At 39.8% G+C, this 26,269-nt stretch overlaps 1 protein-coding gene and 1 long non-coding RNA gene across 2 annotated transcripts in view; one reads left to right on the top strand and one right to left on the bottom strand.

Moving 5' to 3' along the window:
* Nucleotides 1–2,856: 2,856 nt before the first annotated feature.
* Nucleotides 2,857–5,750, bottom strand: LOC139004950 (uncharacterized). The gene is made up of 4 exons (XR_011470631.1): nt 5,712–5,750; nt 4,170–4,201; nt 3,282–3,494; nt 2,857–3,181 (listed from the first exon to the last, which is right to left on the bottom strand). It is a non-coding gene; the product is annotated as an uncharacterized lncRNA (long non-coding RNA).
* A 1,436-nt stretch (nt 5,751–7,186) lies between these two features.
* RAP2A (RAP2A, member of RAS oncogene family) overlaps nt 7,187–26,269 on the top strand; it is a 31,366-nt gene continuing 12,283 nt past the window's right edge. The window contains exon 1 of the mRNA XM_070408703.1: nt 7,187–7,666. Coding sequence (XP_070264804.1) covers nt 7,353–7,666 — 314 coding nt within the window. The 5' untranslated portion in view covers nt 7,187–7,352. The remainder of the gene's footprint in view (nt 7,667–26,269) is intronic.

Genomic DNA, 26,269 nt, shown 5'->3' with positions numbered 1-26,269 from the left:
ATCTTCTGTACCTGGGACGTCCAGGGGGGCGGGATCCCTGCGGCTTCAGGGTTGTCCCTACCAAGGTAAATGCGCCCTCCTCCAGGCTTTTGCAGTCCTGGTCCCAGTACCGCCAGCTCCCCGCCATGGTCCTAGGTTGGCTGCCAGGCAAGGTGGGCACAGGAAGGTGCTAAGGCATCCCTTAGCGCTCCCCTCTCCAGCGGGTGAAAGCAGGTGGGAGCCTGTTCTACCCTCTTTCAAGGCCTGGAATGTGGAACTGGAATGTTGGCTACGCCCTAGGCACGTTTCCATGGTGACCAGTGACAGAGGCCAAGCCAGCTGAGCGTGTGGAGTGGGGGGCCTGGCCCCAATGTGTCTGCAGGAGTTAGGAACTTTTTCTTGGGGGGCCGAGGGGGACGGTCTGAAGTTCCAATATGGTGGGCTGGTAGGATTCTGCAGCTTCTCAATGTTTTCTATTTCTATTGATGAGAGAGAGACGGGAGGGGAGAGAGAGAGAGAGGAATGGAGGATAGAGAGATAGAAACATCTATGAGAGAAACTGCCTCCTGCACACTTCCTACTGGGTGTGGAGCTGAGCTGGAACCCAGGCATGTGTCCTAACCTAGAATAGAACCTGGGACCCCAGGCTGACGCTCTGTCCACTGAACTAAACTGACTAGGGCTGTTATCTGTTTCTTGATAGCTTTTTCTGTCGGTGGTGCGAGGAGGTGTCAATGGTTTATCTTGTCTGAAGTCCTCCTCTTGTTTTGTAATGAGGCTGTCAATTATCACTGGATTTCAGGGAGTCTCATTCTGGTTGCCACAGCTTTTCTTGTTACAACAACCGCACAGGGATTTCTTGTATGAGAAAGACTTGGCACATTTCTGGGTTCTTGTCTTGGCCTTTTAGACAATGGCCTCTTGGCTTCACAGCACCCACCCTGGATGTTGCAGTCTTTGTCCTGGTGGCCCTCACCACCTCTGCCTGGGTCAACTCTCCTCTCCTCTCTCCTTGCTAAGCCACAAATTGGGTGGCCCAGCTCTCCTGCAGGGCAGGAGAAAAGCCCAAGACCAGGAAGGCACCACACCGGGACTGACACCCTCCGCCCCAAGAAGCTCAAGATGCCTCCAGGAGGGACCGGTGGCCTAGCAGACTGCACCTCCGTGGACACACTCCTCAGAGGCGAGAGATGTCCAAGGGCTTGGAGCTGGAACTCCCTCCGCTAACTCCAGCAGGGTCTTCACAAGATGAGCAGGGGCGAGCTCTACCAAAAAGATTTTTCTATAGGAAGGTTTAATAAAGTATTCCAGGGAAAACATTTTCAATTACATTATTTATCCAAAAGACTATCTTTATATATTACTGGTCTATTGAAATTTTTCTTTTCAATCACATTCCATTCATTTTTACATGATGTATGTCAATAACAGCTACTGTACAAAAATAAGCAAAACCTGTTTTCTTGTCCTCATTTTTGCTACTCCTCCTATCTTTCTATTTCTATTTGTGAAAGTTTGAATTCCTTCTCCTTGCCCCAAGTCCATAATTATATTGTTTCATGACACCCACATTATAAGTTATTCATTATTTTGAATAATGCCTTAATTTAAAATATACCCTTGTACACTTTCTACTTTTTCTTCTGTATTACTTTTCCCTATATTATTATACCTTTCATAATCTTGCTTTAAGATCTCTGGCTTCTGATTTTTTCCCCAATAGCTGTCCCTAGAATAGCATTGCTACAGAGAATTAAAGAATTAAGTGGTTCTGTATTTCCCTTACTTCACTCTTACTTAAGTTCTGTTTTCTTCTTTTGGTTCCCTTCCTCTGATTGCTCCCTTTTGCCCCATCTAGTCTATTCTTTGGCCACTTTCTTCAAAACATAGCACCAGCCCGGCTGGTGTGGCTCAGTAATTGAGGGTCGACCTATGAGGAGGTCATGGTTGGAGCATGCAGGAGGCTGCCGATCAATGATTTTCTCTCATCATTGATGTTTCTCTCTCTCTCTCACTTCCTCTCTGAAATCAATAAAAATACATTTTAAAAAACATGGCTCCATATTAATTTCCTTCAGACAGCTTTACTTGACTAAACCCACTCCTGTTTACTCTCTATCACCTGACCTGTAGTAATTCATGTATAAACAATACATAATATTAACATGTACTTGGTGTTTGTTTTTGTAATTTTTATTCAATTAGTTACATATTTTCTAATATTTTATTTATATTACAGTTATTATACATCTTTGTAATGCAAATGTGTAATCAGTTGCTTAATGTCTGTCTCTTCTGTTTATAAATGTCTGCCTCCTCTTAGAATGCAAGCACTTTTGGCTAATTGCATTTGGTTGTATCCTCAGAGCCTAGAAGGATATACATAGTAAGTATGGAATAAATATTACAATGTCTTTGAAATACCATTTAGGATATTAGTAGAATGAAAGTGCTCATAAATGCTTGCTGATTTTTTAAAACACCATTTTGTGGGGAATTTCTCACACTTTCTGTAACAGTTGGGAGGTATTTAACTGCAAGATGCAGAAAAACCTAATGGACTTACCAAGCATGTCAAACTTGCGAGTTTGATATGCTTGACTTAATCTAACAGACTTAAACCAAAAGTCTAAAATAGACTAGCTATTTACTTAGCCATAGTTTAAAAGTGGGCATTTCTAGTATTGTTTTGACAGTTCAATGTTGTCACTCAGGACCTGTGTTCTTCACACTCTTCTCCTTAGTCATCCAAAGCTTGTTGGTTTTTATTCTCAGCCATAAAGCATTACAGCCCAAAGATGGTGACCACATTCTCATACTCCAAAGTACAAAAACGAAAATAAGGAAGTGATGTCAAAAATGGGGATATCTACTCACTCTTGCCAGAATCCCAGATATCCCCCGGGCCCAGCAGCCTCCTCTGGCTCCAATGGCAAGAATTGAGTCAAATGCCTACTTTTGGGCTTACCGTGGGCAGAGAAGAAAGCACTGCTAATAATGATCAATCCTGATGCATCCCATTTGGGGGTAGAGGGGCAAAAAGAACAGGAAACTGCTGGGTATGCAAGCAACATTTTGCCAACTCTTCTGCTGTGTTACATGAACCACACTAAACCCTATTTTCTTCTGAACCTTCAAGCTGTTAAGATTCTTCAATCCTTTCCTTTTTTTCTCTTGATATTTTACTTCATTAAGCCTTTTCCTACAGAGAAAAAAATATATTTTGCTTCAAATCGCCTATTAAAACATTTATGTTGACAACCAAAAGGTTTATTTCACTGACTTTTTATAAACTCACTTACTTTCTGCATTCTTTTTCTTTGCAAAAATCCTGAGACATATCACATTTTCAAAAGGGAAACACATTTATTTTGTCACTTCCTTTCCACTCTTCATATATACGTCTGTTTCTGAGCTGCATTAGGAACTTCTGAGGCCAAGAACATGTCTTTTCTTCTTTTTATAATTGCCAGCAGCATTTCATAAGTGCTGAATGTACTTGACTTGTTCTTTCCCTTTATGGTTAATCAGAAATATGTAAGCTTTAATTGGAAGCAATAGGAATAAGAATTTTATAGCCTAGAAGCACTGGTCATATTACAAACACCCTCTACTAACTTGCATATATTAAATTATTTGCATACTTGCTTCTTGCTGTCATTAGAACATCCCAGAACACCATGTATTTCATTCCACCTTTTCTAACATCTTTCACAGAAACAAGGAGCTGGGTTTCCATGGTAACAGAAGTGTGATAGTTGGGGGTATCTGGGCATAAGTGAAATAACTCTCAGATTCAGTGGGGAGAAGAGAAATAAAAGTTTTTCTTTTTTTTTCTCTCCCAGCAATGCACTTCAGAAGCTAGAGACCTTGAAGTGTCACTGTACAGTGTTAAGTCTTCACAATCATACAGATTTACAGCTCTTGGGGAAAATTCGATTTCATCTCATTTTTATTTTGTCTTTCTCATAAACATGTAGACACAAATTGTTATTTCTCGGGTTACTCTCAGAATAGATCATTCATGCTGGGAATGATTAAGGATAGGGAGACAGACACCCAACTCCCACCCAAATCTTCAAAATTCTCTACATGTCCTGACATCCTTTCTTATAGCAGCTAAACCTTCAACCAGCATTTCACATACAGACCACCATACAAGACAGGTAAGAAAATGTGTTTCTACTTACCTTTCTTTTGCCTCTTAGTGATGAAAAACCCACTTTTATGGCAGCATTGTGAATGAAAATTAAGGCCTGTCAATATCAGACATAAGAGGTACAACTATCCTGAGACCTACAGTCTCTACACTTCTCCTGATCAAGGAAATCAGCATGGATGAAAGGTCAGGGAAGATAGCCGGAGAAAGGTAAAAAAGTTCTCTTATTCTCTATTATCTTAAGTGGAGTGACAAAGGAGCAAACTCACTGTGTGTGTGTGTGTGTGTGTGTGTGTGTGTGTGTGTGTGACAACTTCTATCAGATGCACTACAATCCAGAGCTCCTCAACTTCTAGGGACGTAAGAAATGAAACCAGTTGCTTAAGTTTACATCTGGACCCAGAACCCAAATGCAAATTTCTAAAATAAAGTAAAAATCACTGACCCTTTACTCCTTGCACAGTGAAAGGCTTTTCAGCTGCACTGGAAAGCAAGGCACTACTCAGGTACTAAACAGAGAGAAAATTTGGTGCTTCTTAACTCTATTAACACCTCCCCCCCCCCCCCCCCCCCACCAAAGCCTAAGGAATTCTTATCACAATGCCCAATTTGAATTTTAAAAGAGACAGACAGCCTGTTGGTTTGTTTGTAGCTGTTACTAAGCTAATGTAACCACAAATGAACATACATGTTTTACACAAAATGTAAGGCTTCTATAAACCTAGGTGAACACTGTGTTCTTCTATAAAATCTCTTGAAACATCCCTTCCAAAAAAAAAGCTCAGATATGAAGCTTCATTTCATATCTATGTGAGCTTTCTTAATTTTAATTCACTTATTCACATTACTAAATTAGAATAAAATATCAGATCATCTTTAGTTTCAATTATCTTAAAACATTCTTTTGCAAATTGCCTTCACTGCCAATTCTGGCAGCTCAGATATAACTTTTCATATGTGATATAATCAAGAGATAATGACTGAGTTATCTTTTACTACATATTTTGACAAGACACGTGCCCTCCATTATTTTAAACAAAAATTTGGTGTGTGTTATACTATAGATAGATAATGCAAATGTAAGTTATCCATATAATATAATGGAGCGAAAAAGGGCACTGCCAAATTGGAGTGCATCTATGTAGAAGTTTTGATAAGTGACAGAAAAGATGATAAAAGAACACCTGGTTTTTCAGGGGACTCAGATCAGAATCCCCTCTACACGATGACCTTGTGAGGAAGAAGAGAGAAGAGGTATGCCATGATAAAACATCAGAACTATAGAAACGTACTGTTCCCAAGAAATGTGACATAGCAATGGATGAATGTAGACTAGTTTGAGAAGGACATCGTTTACGGAAGGTAAATTCAATAACAATTACAAAATATAATCCAGAATACTTGGGGCTATAACTTCTAAATTTGACGTTATGGGTAAGAGAGAGTGTGTAATTAACATCTAGCAATACAGAGAAACAGAAGGTAAGTTTTAGAACTGAACTGTAGGAGGGCCGCCCGGAGGACCCGTGCAACTGCTGCAGTACGTCTCCTAAAGCACCGAAAAATGCCTCACCCTGCAGACAAAAGTCCCTGTTTTCTCCATTCATCCCACAATTCAGCCCACATCCCTCAGCACTATTTCATGCTCATCATTTAGGTAGGGATGCCGCGGAGACAGAGTTAAAAGCGGCATTCATCACTCTGGCCTGCAAAGCATCTTGCTCCAGGTCCTCAGCCTTGACTCCTCCCAAACCCCCGCTAGCCCTGGGGGTGTCTCCACACTCCCCGCCCTTGGTGGCAGGAGAATCGCGAATTCTGGTTGGCTCAGCTCGAGCTTCGTCATTCGTCAGCTCACCTACGATTGGCTGGCAGCGCACGCGCAGGAGCAAAAGCCCCGCCTGGCCAGGCAGTGGGAGGTGGGCTGGCTGCTCCTGCCACTAGCGGTTTGTCCCCCATTGGCGGCGGGAGGGGGGGCATGGGAAACACGTGGTACGAAGCGAACCTCTATTGGCCAAGAGCGGTAGCACGGGGTCCAGAGACGTGGTCTGGTTGGCTGGAATGAACCCCAGATTCCCACTGGTCTCCTAGCTGGCTGTTACTATGAGGCGTCCCTAGGCCCTCTCCTGCGGTTCGGGGCTCCGCGCTCCCGGTTTTCCAAGCGCCCACAGCTGACAGGGCGTGGGAAGGGCTCCATTTCAGCCCAGCGCTGAAGGAGGGCGGGGCTGGGGGGAAGGTGGCCCGATTCCCGGCGACGTCCCGGGCGTGAGCCCCGTTTCCTTAGTCTCTGGCCTTCGTCTCAGCATGGACTGCAGTGATCTGTCACCTCTCACTCAGTGTCCTGACCCTTAAAACAACGCTTAATTTTATTGTATTTATCTTCGGCCCCTTAAACAAAGCTCGCTGTGTTTATACAACTTAAAATTCAAGCTCTCTCAGGCAGACTGTGTGGTGTCGGGAAAGACCCTCCTGCCAAGGCCGCCTTTTGGACCTTGTCCGTCTCTCCTTTTCACTTCCCTCCTTAGATACTGCTGGAGGCTGCTCTGGTCCCTCTAACCGCTTGTCCCCGCCAAATTCTGAGCGTGGGATTCTCAAGTGGACGCGGTTCCCGGCGCAGGCGGACGAACTGCGCACGCTCCGTACGCCCGCCCAGCGGCGGGCCGGGGACTGCGGGCCAGGATGTTGTTGGGTGGCCAAGGTGGTTGTTTACCTAAGTGCGGGCAGAGGCTTCCGCCCCGCGCAGAGCCTCCCGGGAGCGCGCGGCCGGTCGCCTAGGCGACGGGAGAGCGGGGGCGGGGCTGCGCCTCCGGGGCCCCGCCCCTGGACGCCGAGCCCCGCCCCCGGCAGCGCTGCGGCTGGAGCGTGGGCTCGGGCGCGCGCTCCGGCGCCGGGGAAAGCAGCGGCGGCAGGCGGAGAGCTGGGCGTGGAGGCGCGAGGGGCGGGGCGGGAGGACAGCACTGCGGGCCAGCGGCTCCGGCGGCTCCCACTCGCTGTGCGCTCTCAGTGCCTGCAGGCGCCCGCGGAGCCGCATTGCCGCTCGGCTCGGCCCATGCCCGCCGCCCCCTCCGCCGGCGCCCGGGGGGCTGCAGCGGCAGCGAGGCGGGAGCGGCCGCGTCAGGCGGCGGGGTGGGCCGCCGGGGCAGGGTCCAGGGACGCAGCGCGGCGGGCGTAGGTCTATGTCGCGGGCGGCGGCGGCGGCGACGGCCGCGGAGGGACGATGCGCGAGTACAAAGTGGTGGTGCTGGGCTCGGGCGGGGTCGGCAAATCCGCCCTGACCGTGCAGTTCGTGACCGGCACCTTCATCGAGAAATACGACCCCACCATCGAGGACTTCTACCGCAAGGAGATCGAGGTGGACTCGTCGCCGTCGGTGCTGGAGATCCTGGACACGGCGGGCACGGAGCAGTTCGCGTCCATGCGGGACCTGTACATCAAGAACGGCCAGGGCTTCATCCTCGTCTACAGCCTCGTCAACCAGCAGAGCTTCCAGGACATCAAGCCCATGCGGGACCAGATCATCCGCGTGAAGCGGTGAGCGGGCTGGGGGCGGGGGCGGGGGGCTTCGCTGGGCGGCCGGGCGGCCGGGCGGCCCCCGTCCCGGGGCCGGAGCGCCCTCTTCCTCCCCGGTGTTCAGGGGTGGCCGTGGACTGAGGGAGCGATCTAGGAGAATGTCTCTGGGGTCTTAGGCTTTTATAAGATTTTTTCCCATGTTGCCAGCATCACTATCATCATCTTGAGTCTCACATTGGAGTGCTTTGTTTGTTTTCACACCTTCAATTTTGCATCCCGCGAACCCAGCGGCGCAGCTCTTTGTCTCGTGGATATTCTTAGTAGCGCTTGGGCAGAAAGAACCCCAAAGGAAACAAAGTTTAAAACTTGCAGAGAGGCTTGAGGGGTGAGTCGGTTTGTGATGGGGAGAGGGCAGCTGTGCAAGGATAGTGGAGACATTTTCAGACTGAACGAAAACAAAAAAAAATCTACCTTTGCAATACTGGACAGCAAACATGACACAGACAGTGTGCGTCCTGTAAAAAATGTCAAGTCGAGAGGAAAGAGACCTTGCTCGTCTCATAAGCGATTGAGTGGTGCCAAGACGTTTTAAAAATGAACTCATCAATTAAAGTGAAACTTTAAAGACAGATTATCAGATTATTTGAAGACGTCCTAACAGCGCAGTGGGGTTGAGAGAATATTAGCATGTAGGAGATCAAATATGCCGTTCACATTAAGGAATACGGCTTAACTTTTTAAAAAATTTACCAGTAGCTGCCTTACCTCCCTCCCCCTCAAAAAAAAAAAAAAAAAAAAAAAAAAAAAGGAGGGGCAAAGAAGGCATTCCTGGAAACAAAACAGAAGTTTCTTCAAAGTTGTGACAAGTATATTATCTGTTTTAAAAGTATATTATCTAATGTAAAGTTAATGCAGCTAAGGCCTTTCCTAATATAAACTATGTACTCTGGAAATATGGCTGGTAGTTTAAATGGCTTAAAATGTTTGTTTTCTCTTAAATTGACTGCATTTTTCCTTATTTCAAACATTAGAAGTGTAATAATATCTTAGTTCAAAGTTTTAGCAAATTTTTCTAATTACTGTTTAATTACATATTACTGGGTCTTATAATTAGTTAATACTTGCTTATAATATTGATATAGAATCATCTTTTTCCCCACATAATTCTGCCTATAACTCAAAATTAGGAGAAAGATAGTCGTAGGTGTACTGTAGATATAACCACATCACAAGTCAGTTTGAGTTTACTCATTGAGAAAGAGCAAGGACCAAGTCACATGTACTCAAGGGGTGCTCAAGAAATCATTATCAGCGGTGAATTTTTTAAAAATGTTTTTATGGATTTTAGAGAGGAGGAGAGAAGGATGGGGTAGAGAAACATTGATGAGAGAGAAACATCAATCAACTGCCTCCTGCGCACGCCCCGTACTGGGGATGAAGCCCCCAACCTGGGCATGTGCCCCCGCCTGGAATCCAACTGGTGACTTGGTTCATGGGTCAGTGCTCAACCACTGAGCCACACTGCTGGGCACCAGCAGTGGATTTTTAATCCAACATATGGATCAAAGGGGAGATCCTCTCCCCAAGACCACCGTCCCCATTAACTCATTGATTATATACTGTAATTCCTAAACTAAAATGTTGTATATTATTTCTTCGATTAAATTTCAGACTAGAATAAAGTAGATCTTTTCATGGCCTCTGCTGCTGTCCTAAAATATGAATCTGACAGCTTTTTACTTCTCCATTCTCATTTAACAATGCGTTTATTAACCCACTGTATCTAAAATATTATAATTTAGTTCTGGCCGGTGTTTCTAAGTGGTTAGAGCATGGTTCCTTTCCGGTCAAGGGCAAGTACCTGGGTTGGCTGCAGGTTCGATCTGGGCCCAGTCTGGGCACATATGAGAGGGAACCAATCCATGTGTCTCTCCCTCCCCCTCTTCCCCCCCACTCTCTCTAAAAACCAATGGAAAAAATATTCTTGGATGAGGATTAACAAAATAAATATATAAAATATATTATCATTCAACATATAATCAATATTCAAAAATTGATGTATTTTACTTTCTTTTTCATACTAATTTTTCTGTGTTTTTTTTTTTAATATATATATATATTTTTATTTTTGAAGAAGGGAGAGAGATAGAAACATCAGTGAGAGATAAATATTGATAGGCTGCCTCTTGCACGCCTCCTACTGAAGTTTGAGCCCACAACCCCAGCATGTACCCTTACCAGGAATTGAACTGTGACTTCCTGGTTCATGGGCCAGTGCTCAACCACTGAGCCACACAGGCTAAACCATACTAATTTTTCAATATCCAGTGTGTTACTTAGATTTGCAGAACATCCCAGTTCAGACCAGCCATGTCTTAAGTGCTCTAACAATAACTACATGTGGCTGCTGGCCACCATATTGAATAGTGCAGATATAAGTGTATATATTTTGGATTTAATGAGATATATTTTAAAGTGTCCAACACAATACTTGAACAAAGAAATTGCTCCAAAATTCCAGTTGTTCTTTTATTAATAATAACTTTGTCACCTTTAAATTTTATCCTTAATATAAATTTAATATTATAGAAAATAAATGTGTGATTGCATCTTTAATTTCTAGTGTAGACACGATGAGGCTAAAAAGCAATTAAGATAAAAACAAGGTTTTGTTGGTCCTAGCCAGTTGGTTTAGTGGATAGAGCGTCAGCCTGCATACCAAAGGGTCTCGGGTTCATTTTCAGTCAAGGGCACATACCTGGATTGTAGGCTCCTCCCCGGCCCAGGCCCTGGTCGGGGCTCATGGAGGAAGCAACCAACCTATGTACTTCCCTCACATTGATGTTTCTCTCTGTCTTTCCTTCTCTCTTCCACTCTTCCTAAAAATCAATGTAAAAATATCCTCAGGTGAGGATTAACACACACACACCCACAAAAGGTTTTGTTGGTGTTCTCTTAAAATACTTTTTCTTATTAAGGTCTAATGTTAAGGGGCAAAAGAATGAACAGTTAACTTCAAGTCTAGTGCTAATGTATGGCCAAACAGTGAAAGAGAGCTTTTCAATTGTTATCGTATGGAAGGTTTTGCTTTAAAAAAAAATGTGAAACAGGCCAATACTCCTTTAAATATTTACAAGTACACAGATATATACATATGTACACAATCGCTTTTCAAACCAAGTGGGCTAACTGAAAGTTACTATATAATTTATATGCTTTTTTTTAAACTTTGGATGAGATCACACAAAGAAGAGTGATAGGGATACAGAAAATGTTTCAAGTGGAATAACACTAGAATTCTTTCTGATTTCATAACTGCGTTTCTCATTCCTCCCAGGGTAAGCCATGATCCAGACTTGAAGTATCCTTGAACAAGGCATGTTACTCTTAGGATAAAGCCCAGGAATCCGCAATGTGACCTTCCCAGGCATGCAGAGAGTGCTCTCAGCCTTCCTGCCTTTGCAGCCTTACCTCTTGCAACATTCCTCATCCCTTAGATGCCAACACCCAGACCTCCTTTCAGTCTTTTCAGAGTCTGTCTCTGAGCTTTTCTTCTACTTGTGGAAATCTTCCACCTTTTGCAGAGTTAATTCCTAGACTCCCCCCTCAGGGAAGCTTTCCTCCTCCTACCCAACTGAGTAGCTCCTTCCCATCTTCCCCCTCTAGATTAACTTCTTGCCTCACCCATCTCTCAACCACAGGGACTTCAGACTTCAGTGGCAACCTGTGCTTCCCTCTTTCTGAGGCACTCATAAAGCTTAGTTATTTGTGTGGTGATTTATATACTGTTGATCATTAAACTCTGATCCCATGTGGGCAGCACAGCTACTGGTACATAGAAACAATCAAGAAAAGTATGTTGGAAAAAACTAGTGTTCAGAGGGGAACATATTTTTATTGTCCTTTGGCCTCAGTTTCCCCAAACATTTTCATTTTATAGATGGAGGAAATGATTCTTTAAAGTTCATTTTGCAGATGAGGTAGGTGATCTTCCTTCAGCTCTAACATTCTGTGAGAGTTCTTATATCTAGTTAGGGCAACAGGATCAGAGGTAAAGTTTAATATGAACCACAAAAAATCCAGAGCACAGGCCAGCATTGTGGCTCAGTGGTTGAGCGTCAACCCATGCATCGAAAGGCCACTGGTTCTCTCCCTGGTCAGGACACACGCCTGGGTTGGGGGCTCAATCCCTGATGAGGGGGTGTGCAGGAGGCAGCCAGTCGATGTTCTCTCTTATCAATGTTTCTACCTCTCTTCCCTCCCTCTCTCTCTCTAAAAAAAAAAAAAAAAAAATCAATAAAAATATGTTTTAAAAAAAATCGGGAGCACATCTGTGGCTGGTGTGGCTCTGTTGGAGCATCACCCCCCAACCTAAAGCTTGCCAGTTTGATTCCTGATGAGGGCACATACCTAGGTTGTGGTTCAATCCCAGTCAGGGAGGCAACAGATCGATGTTTCTCTCTCTCTTTCCATTCCCCTCTCTCTAAAGTCAGTAAAACATATCCTTGGGTGAGGATTACAAAACTAAAAATCAGGACCACAATATTAGCGGGAAATGACATGGGAAATACATAGAATATGTTTGTTAGCTATTAATGAAATAGACCAGATTGGCTAAACCAGGAATTAATATAGAAGTGTGAGAGAAGGTAAGGCTTAAAAATGTGAAGTTACATGATAATAAGGTTGAAGACTTTGGACTTGATCTTAGAAGTCAAGGACCATTATCAAAATTATTATAGAAATAGTAACACAGTGGTGATATGATATATGGCTTAGTGGCAATAGAACAGTCAGGAGGAATAGTTGTAAAATATTGTAATATTCTATAGTTTCTACATGAAGTGTAAAGGTTCTGAATTAGCATGGTGTTTTTAGTAACCGAGAGAATGGATGAAATTAATGTTGTAAAGAATGAATTAAAGTGAATGGGAGAAGAAGAGGGAAAGGTCAAAAGTAACTGACATTTTGAAAATGAGTGAATAGAATTATGGCAGAATAGCTGGGGAAGATTATTTTAAGCTTTGGAGATAGTAATCATCCACATAGATCCACCTAATAAATAGTATATTTGAGTAAAGTCTGCAACATCATTTATGTATGAATATAAGACTCAGGATGAGCTGTGTAGTTCAGATTTGTAGAGTGCATGAAATCTATTGTGTAGAGTCTAGAGATAGAAATGAATGAATATGGCCAGAAATAGAAATTAGAAATGAATATAGCCAAGGATAGAACTTGAAAGTTGTAAGCTATATGGAGACTTCATACTTCACAATAGGCTAGAAGGCATGGGGTATTTTAAGATTGGGAAAAAGGCTGGAAAAGGGTGGTTGCTTTGCACTACCGAAAGTGAATAAGTTTCTATTTTTTTATAATTAATATTTCTATATCATATAAGTGATTACTTTCAAATGACACAAGTGATTTCACTTTTGCTCTTCAAAATAAGAAGCCATATAAAAACCTACTCTTAAAGTAGAGGCAGATTGCCAATTGCTACACATAAATCTTGACTGGTAACAGATTGGTGCTGTGAGCCAAAACCTGGGAACATATCAAATGATGTTTGTTTTAAGTAAGTGAACTTTCTGGAATCTGTCACCATTCCTTCCTCCAGAAACACCTCCTTGCCCAATTTGATATCTCCAGGAACCAAAATTGTAATAAAAATCTGGGCCTCCAAGGTACAGAGCATAATAGCCATGAGTCACTTTTTACAACCCAATTTTTTTCTGAAAGGGAATGTTTTTTAAGTTCACTTTGCAGATGGAATAGATGGTCTCCTTTCAGCTCTGACATTCTGTGAGTACTTCTGTCTAGTTCGTTCACTGAGAGAAGAGGTAAAGTTTAACCAGTTAACTGCCACGCGTCCAAAATGGAAACCATCCCCACACGCCACGATATTTTGAATTTAATTTAAAAAATCAATTTGCAATGAATATTATAAAAATAAATATATTACAATTCGGGTGTTCTTGAATATTTTCAATTGAAAATCCTCACGAAAAATGATTTTAAAGTAGGTCTATAGACGCTATGGCAAGCAAATGGTTAATATAAACCTTAAAGAACCAGCAGCCTGTGATCTGCAAGTCTTATCTTGTTAAGACTTGGTAATTATATTAATAAAGTCTATAATTAGGGGAATCATTATAATGACTTTTTAAGGAGAGGGGACAAAAGTAATTTAAATAGCCTGCCAACCATTCTACTGCACACAGTCAAAAATATCACCTGTCCCTGCACATTGATAAATCCTCTGACAAGAACAAGTGAGGGATTTGAAAGGTGACGTGGCTGACCATTGAATGAGAAATATTCAGGCCACTAAGCAAGTTGGGTAATGTTGACTTTCTTGCTCTCTTTTAGGAAAAAGTTGGATAATTACTTAACATAAACATTAAGGAGGAGATGGAGGAACTGATAAAATGTTTCTAGAGGATACAACCAATGGAAGTGCCAACAAAGTTGGAAAATGTTTCATTTGAGTAATTTAATTTCTATATGCTATTTTCTTTGAAATTACATATGGCACATAAAAATGTATAGATTATACTTTCATACACATTTCTAAGCAGCCATCTTTAAAACCATGTATACCATACTTAAGGTGTGTTTTTTTCAAGGATAATTTATTTTTACACAGTTCTTCTCTTAGCCATTGTCTTCAGAACCTAAGTCCCTGGGGAAGGATGTGTGATTCTACACTTAGGGTTTCCTTTGCTTCTGTTTCAGTTTTGCCCTGTTACCTGTTTCTCTCCATCTGTTCTGACCTACTGTGTGTGTTTGTTTTTGTGATTGTATGTTCTTATGTTTTTTTGGCCTATTATATAACAAGAGTTGTAAATTCTTTAAATTATTTTTGGAAAAATATTTGAGTGTGTATATGAGTAGACTTTTAAATGAGATCAAACTGATGGACACAGAATAGTAACAAAAGTAAAAATTAAAGATAGTATTCCTGTGGGAAATATATCATGAAATTTTAGTGGTATGCAGAAATATGCCATATATATTTGCTTTTTATTTACTTGTTACTTTGACAGTTGTGGTTCATTATATTAAAAATTATTCTCAGCCTAACAGGGAAAAGTTTCTTAAACATACATTTATGCTTTAACAGATCAAACTGAGTCAGTAGAATAGTATCAATAAATGTTAATGCTATAATTTTAGACATCTGCATTTTAATAAAAGGTATAAGTAAAATATAAATATATTGGTAAAGTTTAAGGTTATAAAATACTTAAAAATAGCTAACCTCTAGTTGCTAAGATTTTAACATGGAAAATACTGAACATAATATTTGAATAAATGTAACTTGAGACTTCTAAAAGATTGAAACCTTTTTTAAAATATCAAACCTAATACAATAGCCCAATTATTTTCCCTTTTATTCTTGTAGAAAAACTCTAATACACCTACATTACCCTGACTTTTAATAAATTTCAGTTTAAATTAAGCGTCAGTGCTATGAAATAATATTTTTTTAACCCTTTGCACTCCGAACCATTCTGGACATTGGCGACCAGCTACTCGACGCTACTTTGCGGCGGAAGCGTGCATTTACAGACCCTCGTATTATTTAGTATAATTTTGGAACCAAGTAACGTATTATAATGATATTGGACTTATATGAATTGGGTGACATCGAGGAATGTATATTTGCAAAAAAAACAATATTTTATTGTTTATAATTTTGTACAGTATGATAAGTTTTGTAACACTCCCCAATATGCATTGCAGGCTGATTAGTGCATGTTTGACAGTAATAAGTGGTTTGACGCCTGCCACCAGGTGTTTTCCTGTTAGAACACACAATGCAGTCCCGTTTTCTTTGTCCCACATCGGGAATATGTAGTTTATTGTTTAATCCGACACAAAACCCGATGACATTTCTTGTATATATCTTAGTAATTTTACGATATTTTGATTTAATTTCTTGTGCCATTTCAAGATAAAACTTCAGGGAAACATGCATGTCTCAAAAAGTTGCGTTGAAATAACTCAATTCCCCGTAATCACTAATAAACTGCAATGTCCCCTGAGAGGGGACATCCGAGTGATATGCTAGAATTCCGATGTCCCCTGAGAGGGGACAGCGGAGTGCAAAGGGTTAAGCCTGTGAGTCAAAATAAGGTTACTGGGTATTTGAATCAAATACCAATAGCATACTATATTGAAGTCATGGTTTGGGAAGTCCAGAAACAAAGCAACAATTGGAATCGAACCTGGGACCTCTGGTCCGCCATCCGACGCTCTATCCACTGAGCCAAACCAGCTAGGGCTAAAGTGTAACTTTTGAGAAAGTGTTATTACTGTTTGTTGTGCATGTTAGAAATGTAAGGACATACTTCTGTAATTTTGTTTGTTCTGATAAGGCAGGATAGCACCTGCCTTGTGAAAATTTAGAACAGGGAAAGGGCTCTTGTTCAGACTAGTATGTGATTGCAGGGATTCTCTAGTACTGCAACAGGTTGCTGAGGGGATTTTGGAAACTGACGTTTTGAAGCGGTTTGCTGCATCTGTCCAGGAAAATGTATTGATTCAGCTCTCCCTATAAGACAGTAAAAATAGATGAAGATAACTATACTTACATATGTATTAAAATCAATTAGTAAAATCACCCAAGAGAAACATTGTAAACCTTTACTTAAAACATTTAGTATTACTTCTCATGCTTTCCTAGGAGTATCCCCTTAAAAATTAATAACTCAAATGTGGAAATCCTACATTATATTAATAATTCAGTACATATTAGTATTTTCTTCTTTACTAGGTATCTTTGCAACTCTCCAAATATGAAATCTTAGAGTATTTTTCTGTTTTTGCATGGAGAGTTTTATTCTAAATTCATCCTACCCTTAACTTAGTTCTCCAATGACCATAAAGAATACAATATATATAATAATTGCTGTAATTCAGTGTTTTATTTAATTGTGCATATTGGTCTAATCTCATCGTTGAAGACAGTTAAACGTTACTGTCATTAAAGCTGAGCTCCTGTACATATTACATAGTTAGGGTCAAGTTAACGTCATCTGTCTCTCAATTTCCTCATCTGTAATATAATGTAATAAACAATGAGGTACTGAATGTAAAGTGTTTCTTTACATAGGAGCTCTAAAATATCAGTAAAAAATGTTTCACCAAAATTTAGATAAATAGGATTGAAGTCCAGGCATTTATCTGACTTTATAAAACAATGTACTACCTCATGATTTCTTAGGAATGAGACTCAGTTGCCTTATCATACCCAGATAAATTATATAGCTAATCTAGTATTTCAATTCCATTTCTTCCTTTGCTTTCTCCTCTTTATCTGAAATGATAGTAGAGTATGTTAGAGAACTTAGGGCACAGACACTGATTGCTTTGAGTCTCTCTCTTGCCCTGGAGACTGTTGGCTTTAAATGATGACAATATGCTTTTGTGGCTCACAGAAAATGGTGATGATTTTTTATACATATAACTTAAATATTAAAAATACTTTATAAAAAGCAATCAGGCATAAATATTAAATATTTGCTAAATGACATTTTTCTTTTTAATTGTTGATAGTATTACAGATGTTTCCCATTTCCTCCCTTTTTGTCCCCCTCTGTCCAACCCCCATCCCACCCTAGGTGACATTTTTCTTTTTAAAAATGTTGATTTAGACCTTTTTAAAATATATATGTATTTTTTTTTTAAATATATTTTATTGATTTTTTACAGAGAGGAAGGGAGAGAGATAGAGAGTTAGAAACATCGATGAGAGAGAAACATCGATCAGCTGCCTCCTGCACATCTCCCACTGGGGATGTGCCCGCAACCCAGGTACATGCCCTTGACCGGAATCGAACCCGGGACCCTTCAGTCCGCAGGCCGACGCTCTATCCACTGAGCCAAACCGGTTTCGGCTAAAATATATATTTTTATTTATTTCAGAGAGTAAGGGAAGGGGGGAAAGAGAGATAGAAATATCAGTGATGAGAGAGAATCATTGATCAGCTGCTTCCTGCGCACCCCACACTGGGGATTGAGGCCGCAACCCCAGCATATGCCCTGACCGGGAATTGAACCATGACCTCCTGGTTCATAGGTCGATGCTCAACCACTGAGCCATACCAGCTGGGCGATTATAGACCTTTTTATAAATTCCAAAAATTGCATGGGATGAAGGTAATGTTAACAGTCTTGATGGATATATATAGTAATGTGTTGACAAGGTTTTTAATAAATTGATTCCAGAAGAAGTTTTATCTGTCTGTGTAGAGAAGTCATCACTGTCAGCATCAAATACTATGGCTGAAGCCACATCATTTGTATAACATTGCCCTGGGCATTACGCAAAATAAGTACAAAATAACTATCTGACAAAAATGTACTATAAATAAATATATATTTGACAGTGTAGAGTTAATTATATATCTACACAGGGTGTCTCCAAAAAAATATATACACACTTTAGCAGCGGATAGCTCAATTCTAAAAGTGAAATACATTTTAATAAACACTCCCTTTATAATTATTCAAAGTGTGCATAAACACTTTTGGGGATACTACATATAGTTTTTACCAAGCCACCTAAGGATTTTTTTGTGCGTTCTAAATAATTATAGAAGGTCCAACTTCTTTTTTTTAAATTTTATTTTATTGTTTAAAGTATTACAAATAGTAGTACACATGCCTCCTTTTTTTCCCCATTGACCTTCCCTCGGCCTCCCCTAACCGCCCCCCCCCCACACACACACATGCCCTCACCCCCACCCCCAGTGTCTTGCGTCCATTGGTTATGCTTATATGCATGCGCACGAGTCCTTCAGTTGATCTCTTAGCTCCCCCCTAACCCTCCCCAGCCTTCCCGCTGTAGTTTGACAGTCTGTTCGATGCTTAAACTTTTAATGCCAACAATTACATACAACAATCCATGATTTACAATGGTTCAGTTTGCGTTTTTTGTTTGTTTTATTTGATGATGGTGCAAAAGTAATACACATTCCATAGAAACCGCACTTTGATTTTGATCTTTCTTGGGCTAGAAATATATGGTTACAATATTCTTGTGATGCTGGGCAGAAGCACTGAGCTGCAACTACCAATCAGCCATGGGATCAGGAGAGTAAACTGCCAATACTGTATAGTGTAAGCATTGTTCTTGATGATTTTGCCCAACTGTAGGTTATGTGAGTGTTCTGAGCACAGTATGGTCAGCTAGGCTAAGTAAGCTATGATGTTCAGTAGGTTAGGTGTATTAAATGCACTTTTTACATACAATATTTTCAATTTACAATGGGTTAATCGGGAGAAAGTTGAGGAACATCTGTATTAATTTTTTTATATTTGTAAATTTGATCCTTGTAAATATCTTATTTTCTATTTGTGTTTAGTTATAAATTATATGAGCAGAATTATTATTTTAGAAAGCAGTAGAAAAGTAAACTGATTTACAGAAAATTGAGAGAAAACAATAGATTAGTTATTGCCCAGGGAAGATAGCTGGGATAGGTTTTTTTAATGCAGCAATAATTATCTGGAAAAAATGAAATATTTTTAAAGATACTACTGAAAGTAAATGATGAGTGAATGAATGGCTGGCTGTATCTTAACTCTTAAAAGGTACCAAATTGCTGCAAGCACCTACCATCTGCTCTCACAATTTATCTGCCCTGTGTCATTTTGCTGTTCCTGCCCACACATAACTAACTGCACTTTGATGCTCACATTTTTTATTAAGAATATAACATCAAAGTTTAGTTTCAGGAGAAAAGTCTAAGACTATGTGTATATTTTGTTACTGCTTGTATTAGTAGTCTGCAGCCCTGGCTGGTGTGGCTCAAAATGTGGTGAGTTTCATTCCCAGTCAGGGCACATACCCAGGTTGCAGGTTTGATCCCTGGTCGGGGCATGTACAGGAGGCAACTGATTGATGTTTCTCTCTCCCTCTCTCTCCCGTCCTCTTTTTAAAGTCAATAAAAAACATATCCTCAAGTGAGGATTAAAATAATAATAATAGTAGTAGTCTGTATTGCCTCCTCCCCCTTTACTCCACTCACAGTATATATTGTTTATAAAAGTAGTTGACAGCCTGGCCAGTGTGGTCCTGATTAGGGCAGGTGCCTGGGTTTCAGGGTCAATCCTCAGTGTGGGGCATGCAGGAGGCAGACGATGAATGATTCTCTCTCATCATTTATGTTTCTGTTGCTCTCTCCCTCTCCCTTCCTCTCTGAAATCAACAAAGACATTTTTTTTAAGTAGTTGTATATAGTGCCTAATTCATGTTACCAAAAAAAAAGCTTCCATGTGTTTGGTGGTAATCTGCTTCATTTTTGACATCCGGCCCCCAGTACAAAACTCAGTAAACATTTGTTGAATTTATGGATAAAGAATAAAAATAAAACATTGTAGAGAGTGTACATCCAAAAATGCTTTTTCAGCCTGGTGACCATGGATATGTTTGCATTGTTTCTGTGACATTTTTGCTATGGGCTGCAAACTGTCATATTTGAAGATCACTTCATTAGCTCATTCTATTTTGTATGCCTCTGAAGTATCAAGAATTAATTCCAGCACTGGACATATGGCTATGTAGAAAAATATACCTGGCCCTTTTCTTGCTGAGGGCCCAGATGTAACTGCAAAGGCAGCATAGCTGGCTCAAGGCAGAAACAAAACTATTTCAGAACTCCTAGCTTTATGGAGTTTTGTTTTCTTTTTTAATTACCCCACATTGCCTTACTAGAGCTTCAGAGCCATGGTTCATGTTTAGTGACTTGCCTTAGCAATGTTTGAAGTGACAACAAGAATAGGATAAAGAAAGATACTTCTGTTTAAAGAATTTTCAGCCTCTGAATAGAGGGAACACTATATATCCTGTCTCTCTCAAATCTTTTTCACAAGGGTTAATGATCTTCAAGCTCAATAGTTAGATTTGGCTTTCCTTGCCAGGGGGATGGAAGCTAGAGATAGGAGATAAGATACTAAGTAAAAATTTTTGTGCTCTTTTACAGATATATCACCACAATTAAGATTCTAGAACTGATTTACTAACAGATGGTTTGTGAAAACTTAGAAAAGAATAATTAGCATTTCTGTAGTATTTTACAGTATCCATAATACTTTAAACTGCTTAGTGTAGTATCTGGCAGTGACTAAAACATCTTCTTGCTATTATTAGTCAAATCATCACTGTCATCTTCCTAACATAATACCTAAGTATCATTAATATTTCTGTTTCACAAATAAGGAACCTGAGGCTCAGAAAAGTCACATAACATATTCAAGGGATCCAATTTGGGTCTTATTTCTAAATCCAAATCCAATTCTCTCCCCCTTTGTAGTGCATTCCATCTTGATTTTAGCCAGTGACTAAATTGTGGTTAGCCTTGACTGTTAACATAGGGATAGACTTGATCTAGTCATTATAGAGCCTCCACATTTTTCCAAGGTAGTGGATTAGGGAGACTGGGAGAGGGGTGGGAAATTGGAGGTGAGACCAGTTAGGAGACTGTTGCATAGTTCAGATATCTCAGATATGAGTTATTTGGGGAATGAAAGTGGTTTTATAGTGGGGATGAAAATAAAGGGACATATTTTCTCACATCCAATTAATTCTTGCTCTGCCCATCCCCTGTAATCACTAGTATACTAGACCTGTTGTTACAGCTTCTCATCTCAACCTGATTACTACTAGGGACTATCGGAGACTTTTTGCTTTACACCCATTCTCCCTTGCTTCCACCATGATTTCTTATAACTGTTTCTAACTTCTTTTACTTCAGTGTTGTTGTGAAACCTGTGAAAGTATCTGTAGCTCCTCATTCTCCATTGGCAGCTGCTGGGCACCTAATCTCTAACAATAATGATAGTTTTCAGCTCCTTTCTTTATTGTGCATTTGTTTTGTTTTGCCTTTTCCATCTGTCACCTGTTACTTCTCCTGGTTCAAATGAAAAAAACCTTCTTAATAGACACCAGTCAATCTTATGACAGAAGAACCAACCAGTTACATGTCATATATATTTGATGTCCTCTTCCCCCAAGCTGTTTACTGTTGGAGAGAAGAAATGCTAATTCTATTGGTCTAATAACCTGAGCTTTCTTGAAAGCTGGTAGATTTTTTTGTGTGTGTGTGAGTTTTTTTGTTTTTTTGTTTGTTTTTTTACTTTTATTTGGTGCTGTTTGTATTTAGTAATTTGGAAATAAATATTTTAAGATCTTACTATCAAAAGAAATTTTCCAGGACAAAGCTCTTCTATTAATAATTTTTAAAGTTCTAAAAAGTCTTAGTTCGTCATAGCTTAGATGCATCCTTAAGTCCTCTTCATTCAAAGGTAGCTTTTAAAAAGTATTTGTAGCCGAAACCGGTTTGGCTCAGTGGATAGAGCGTCGGCCTGAGGACTGAAAGGTCCCAGGTTCAATTCCGGTCAAGGGCATGTACCTTGGTTGCAGGCACATCCCCAGTGGGGGGTGTGCAGGAGGCAGCTGATCGATGTTTCTCTCTCATCGATGTTTCTAACACCCTATCCCTCTCCCTTCCTCTCTGTAAAAAATCAATAAAATATATTTTTTAAAAAAATTTAAAAAAAAAATAAAAAGTATTTGTAATTTGAACTTTGTATACTAGATACATATAAGTTTTCATTCATAAACTTTTTTGCCAAGAGTTCTGAAATGAAGGTGTGCTGAGAATATATATCTTTTAATTTATGAATTTAGATAACAGTTCAAATTGCATATTCCTGAACAATTGACTCAATTTAGTCTTTTCAAGTATAATAGGTGAACCTATTTCTTTTTGTTTTGTTTTGTTAATCCTCACCTGAGTATTTATTTTTGCACTGATTTTTAGAGAGTGTGAAAGAGAGGGAGGGAGTATGAAAGAGAGAGAGACAGAGAGAGAGAGATGGATTGGTTGCCTCCCACACGCCCCAACCAGGGCTGGGTATCGAACCTGCAATTCAGGTACATGCCCTTAATCAGGGATTGAACTCTCCACCCTTCGATGTATGGGCTGATGCTCTAACCATTGAGTACATCGGCCAGGGCAGGTGGACCTATTTCTTAATGCACAGGTTTCAGATTTCAACTCTCATTGAAGATATGTCTGAACACCTTTGTTCCTTTGGTAAATTAAAGCTGAGTATTCTTCATGTATGTGTCCAAGCTTGAATTTTCCCTGCTATTTAAATTACATAAGGAGATAATACTTTATTTATTTATTTTTAAATATATTTTATTGATTTTTTTACAGAGAGGAAGGGAGAGGGATAGAGAGTTAGAAACATCGATGAGAGAGAAACATCGATCAGCTGCCTCCTGCACACCTCCTACTGGGGATGTGCCCACAACCAAGGTACATGCCCTTGACCGGAATCGAACCTGGGACCTTTCAGTCCGCAGGCCGACGCTCTATCCACTGAGCCAAACCGCTCAGGGCAGAAGATAATACTTTATTAACAGATTTGAAAATGATATTTTTGATTTGGTAACTGAATGTACATTAAAATGCAGATTGAAAGTTAGCTACACATTAAAGTATCAAATATAGACCAGCAACTGCTTTACTCTACCTTATTCTGGTATCTCAGATATTTTACTTTAAAAAAAAAAAGGTTCAACTGGTTTATTTAGACAATTTTTGCATTTGATTCATAATGATAAGGTATGAGGCTTCTAGTTGCAAGCACTTCCTCACAAATAATGCGTTAGTTGTGTGGATAATCTTCATTTCTAATAAATAAAAAGCCGACTAAATTTAGTCATCATTATATTTTTTTCTTTTTCACATGGATATTTGAAGTATTGTGTTATCTTGATATGCTGAAACAAATTGTGGTCAAATGATTGCAATTTATAGATCTGATAGTGAAGAAGAAAATGTTCAGAATTGTTATTGTTTTTATTTCTAATAACATATACTTTGGTAATAGTATTTATTGCACTTTTAGTCGTTAGCCTGTTTTGATTTTAAATTAAACAGCATAGGACTTGGCCAGAAATTTGAAATTGATGAGCAGTATTTGGCTGAGTAATAAACTGACTGATCAATTTAATCATGCACTTCATGTGACTTAAACCCCATAACCAATATGCATGTTCACTCCGTTTGTCTTAAAGTTTATTTTACTATTCCTGTTTTAATGAGGAAATCCTTTAGATAATTCTCTTAATTTTTTTTCTGTTTCATATATTTTTTTTTAATCAAGGTGCATACACATAACCAAATCCCAGGTGAAGATGTAGGACAGACATTCAAGCAACACAGCAGGTTTCCTCATGTTGCATCCCTGACATTTTTGTGCTCAAAGACCAACACAGATGAATCTTGCCTTTTACTGAGCTTCTGGCCTCTGTCTTTCAACACACTCTTTGTGAGATTCATCTGTGTTTCTTGTAGCAGTTGTTAATTTTTCATTGAGGTGAAGTAGTCCCCTTGTATGAATATACTATGACTTCATTATTCTGTTGATGGGCATTTGGATAGTTTCTGTGTGGGAGTTATATGTGTAATGCTACAGTGAACAATCTAGTACATATCTTTTGCGACACACACACACACACACACACACACACACAATTTCTCTTGGTATATACCTAGGAGAATTCTTGGGTCATATGCATATGTTCAACATTAATAAATGCTGCCAACTGATTTTCCCAAGCAGTTATACCAATGGTTACTCTTTCATCGCTAAGAGTTCCAATTATTGGGGGTCGGGGCAGTTTGGAGAGAGTCCATGGGGAAAAAGGGGGACATCTGTAATACTTTCAATAATAAAGATAAATAAAAAAATAAAACCTAAAAATAAAGTTCCATTTGTTCTACATCCTAGCCAACATTTGATATTGTCAGGTAAAATTTGAGTGGCAAATTATTTTTATCTTAATATAGTAAAAGAACAATTTATATCTGGAAACAACATACATCTTTAGAAAGACTCCCAAGTAGTCAGTAAAGGATAGGTGGAAATCCAGAAACAATACTAAGATAAACATGAGTGAATTAATTTGAGTAGGATATTTGAAAAAATTAAACTTTCATAGGAAAAGGGAATAGTCACTTCTACAGAGGAAAAAATGGTTTTGTAAATTTTAACCTAACGGGATCATTTTTAAAGTTTATTAAGAACACCATGATATACTAAAAGTTCCTTTTGAATAGTAGTTATTTGGATAACCAAGATAATTTTAAACATGATCACAGTGCAGGTATATTAGGAACAGAGTAATAGGAGGCATATATGGTCGTTCCGTTGGAATCTTATGCACTTAAGTCATAAGATAAAATTATAATTCTAAATACAATAGTTTACACATGGATCATTACTTATTTTGTCAAAACCACTACCCACCTTGTCTCCTTCAACCAGTCCATTATTATGTATTTTGGGTGCTCCTCCAAAATATATTTGAAATCTTACCTATTTCTACTATTGTTGCCTTCATCCCACTTCCAGTCATCTTTATCTGTTGCCTAGAACACTACAGTCATCTCCTAACTACTTTCATGCTGCTTGTTGTGTCCCTAAAATCCATTTCTGTATATTAGCTATACTGATCCTTAGCACATAAGCCATGTAACTTCACTGCTGAAAGACCTCTAATGGCTTTCTTCTGTTCTTAGAACAGCACCCTCTGGTTCTTCTTCAGTCATCTCTCATGCTTTTCTTCCCCCTTGCTCTTTATGTTCTAGCCATGCTGGTCTTTTTTGTTGTTTGTTTTTTCCTTGAATAAGCTTAGTACTTTCCTACTGCCTGTCTGTTACATTTTATTTTCCTTATGTCTAAAATGTCCCTAGTTTTTTTATGGCTGACTCAATTCTCAACTTCAAGTTTCTGCTTGGATTTCATTTCCCTAGAGATGCCTTTTTTGATCACCTCATGTAATATTGGTCTGCCCAAGTTATTGTATATTAATCAGTAGTAGTTGTTTTCTTTGTTACAGTTATCACAATCTTTATATTGTTTGTTTGTTTTTTATGTTTTCCCTAACTTGAAAGTAATCTCTAACACCTTATTTGTCTATCCTATATAATAAAACCCTAGTATGCAAATTGACTGGTCACTATGGTGCGCACTGACCACCAGGGGGCAGACGCTCAATGCAGGAGCTGTCCCCTGGTGGTCAGTGCACTCCCACAGGGGGAGCGCCACTCAGCCAGAAGCTGGGCTCACGGCTGGCAAGTGCAGCGCAGGTGGTGGGAGCCTCTCTTGCCTCAGCAGCAGCGCTAAGGATCCCTTGGGGGATGTTTGATTGCCAGCTTAGGCCCTATCCCCGAGGGGTCCCAGTCTGCAAGAGGGCACAGGCCAGGCTGAGAGGACCCTCCCTCCAAGTGCACGAATGTTGTGCACCGGGCCTCTAGTTGTAAATAATGCTGCAATGAACATATAGATATATATGTCTTTTTAATTTAGTGCTTTGGGTTTCTTCAGATAAATACCCAGTAGTAGAATTGCTGGGTCTCTTTTTGTCTCGTGGTAGCCTTGGTTTTAAAGTCTATTTAATCTGGTATAAGTATTGCTACTCCAGCATTTTGTTTGTTTGTTTCTATTTTCATGAAATATCTTTTTCCCTTTATTTTCATTCTCTGTGTCTCCTTTCATCTGAAGTGAGTCTCTTAGACTGCATATGTAAAGGTC

The sequence above is a fragment of the Myotis yumanensis genome, unplaced genomic scaffold (assembly GCF_028538775.1).
Source record: "Myotis yumanensis isolate MYYU_CA2020_CCGP unplaced genomic scaffold, mMyoYum1.0.hap1 SCAF_3, whole genome shotgun sequence".
Lineage (NCBI taxonomy): Eukaryota > Metazoa > Chordata > Mammalia > Chiroptera > Vespertilionidae > Myotis > Myotis yumanensis.
Note: the sequence above shows the minus strand (reverse complement) of the source record. Positions and strands in the feature narration are given on the sequence as shown.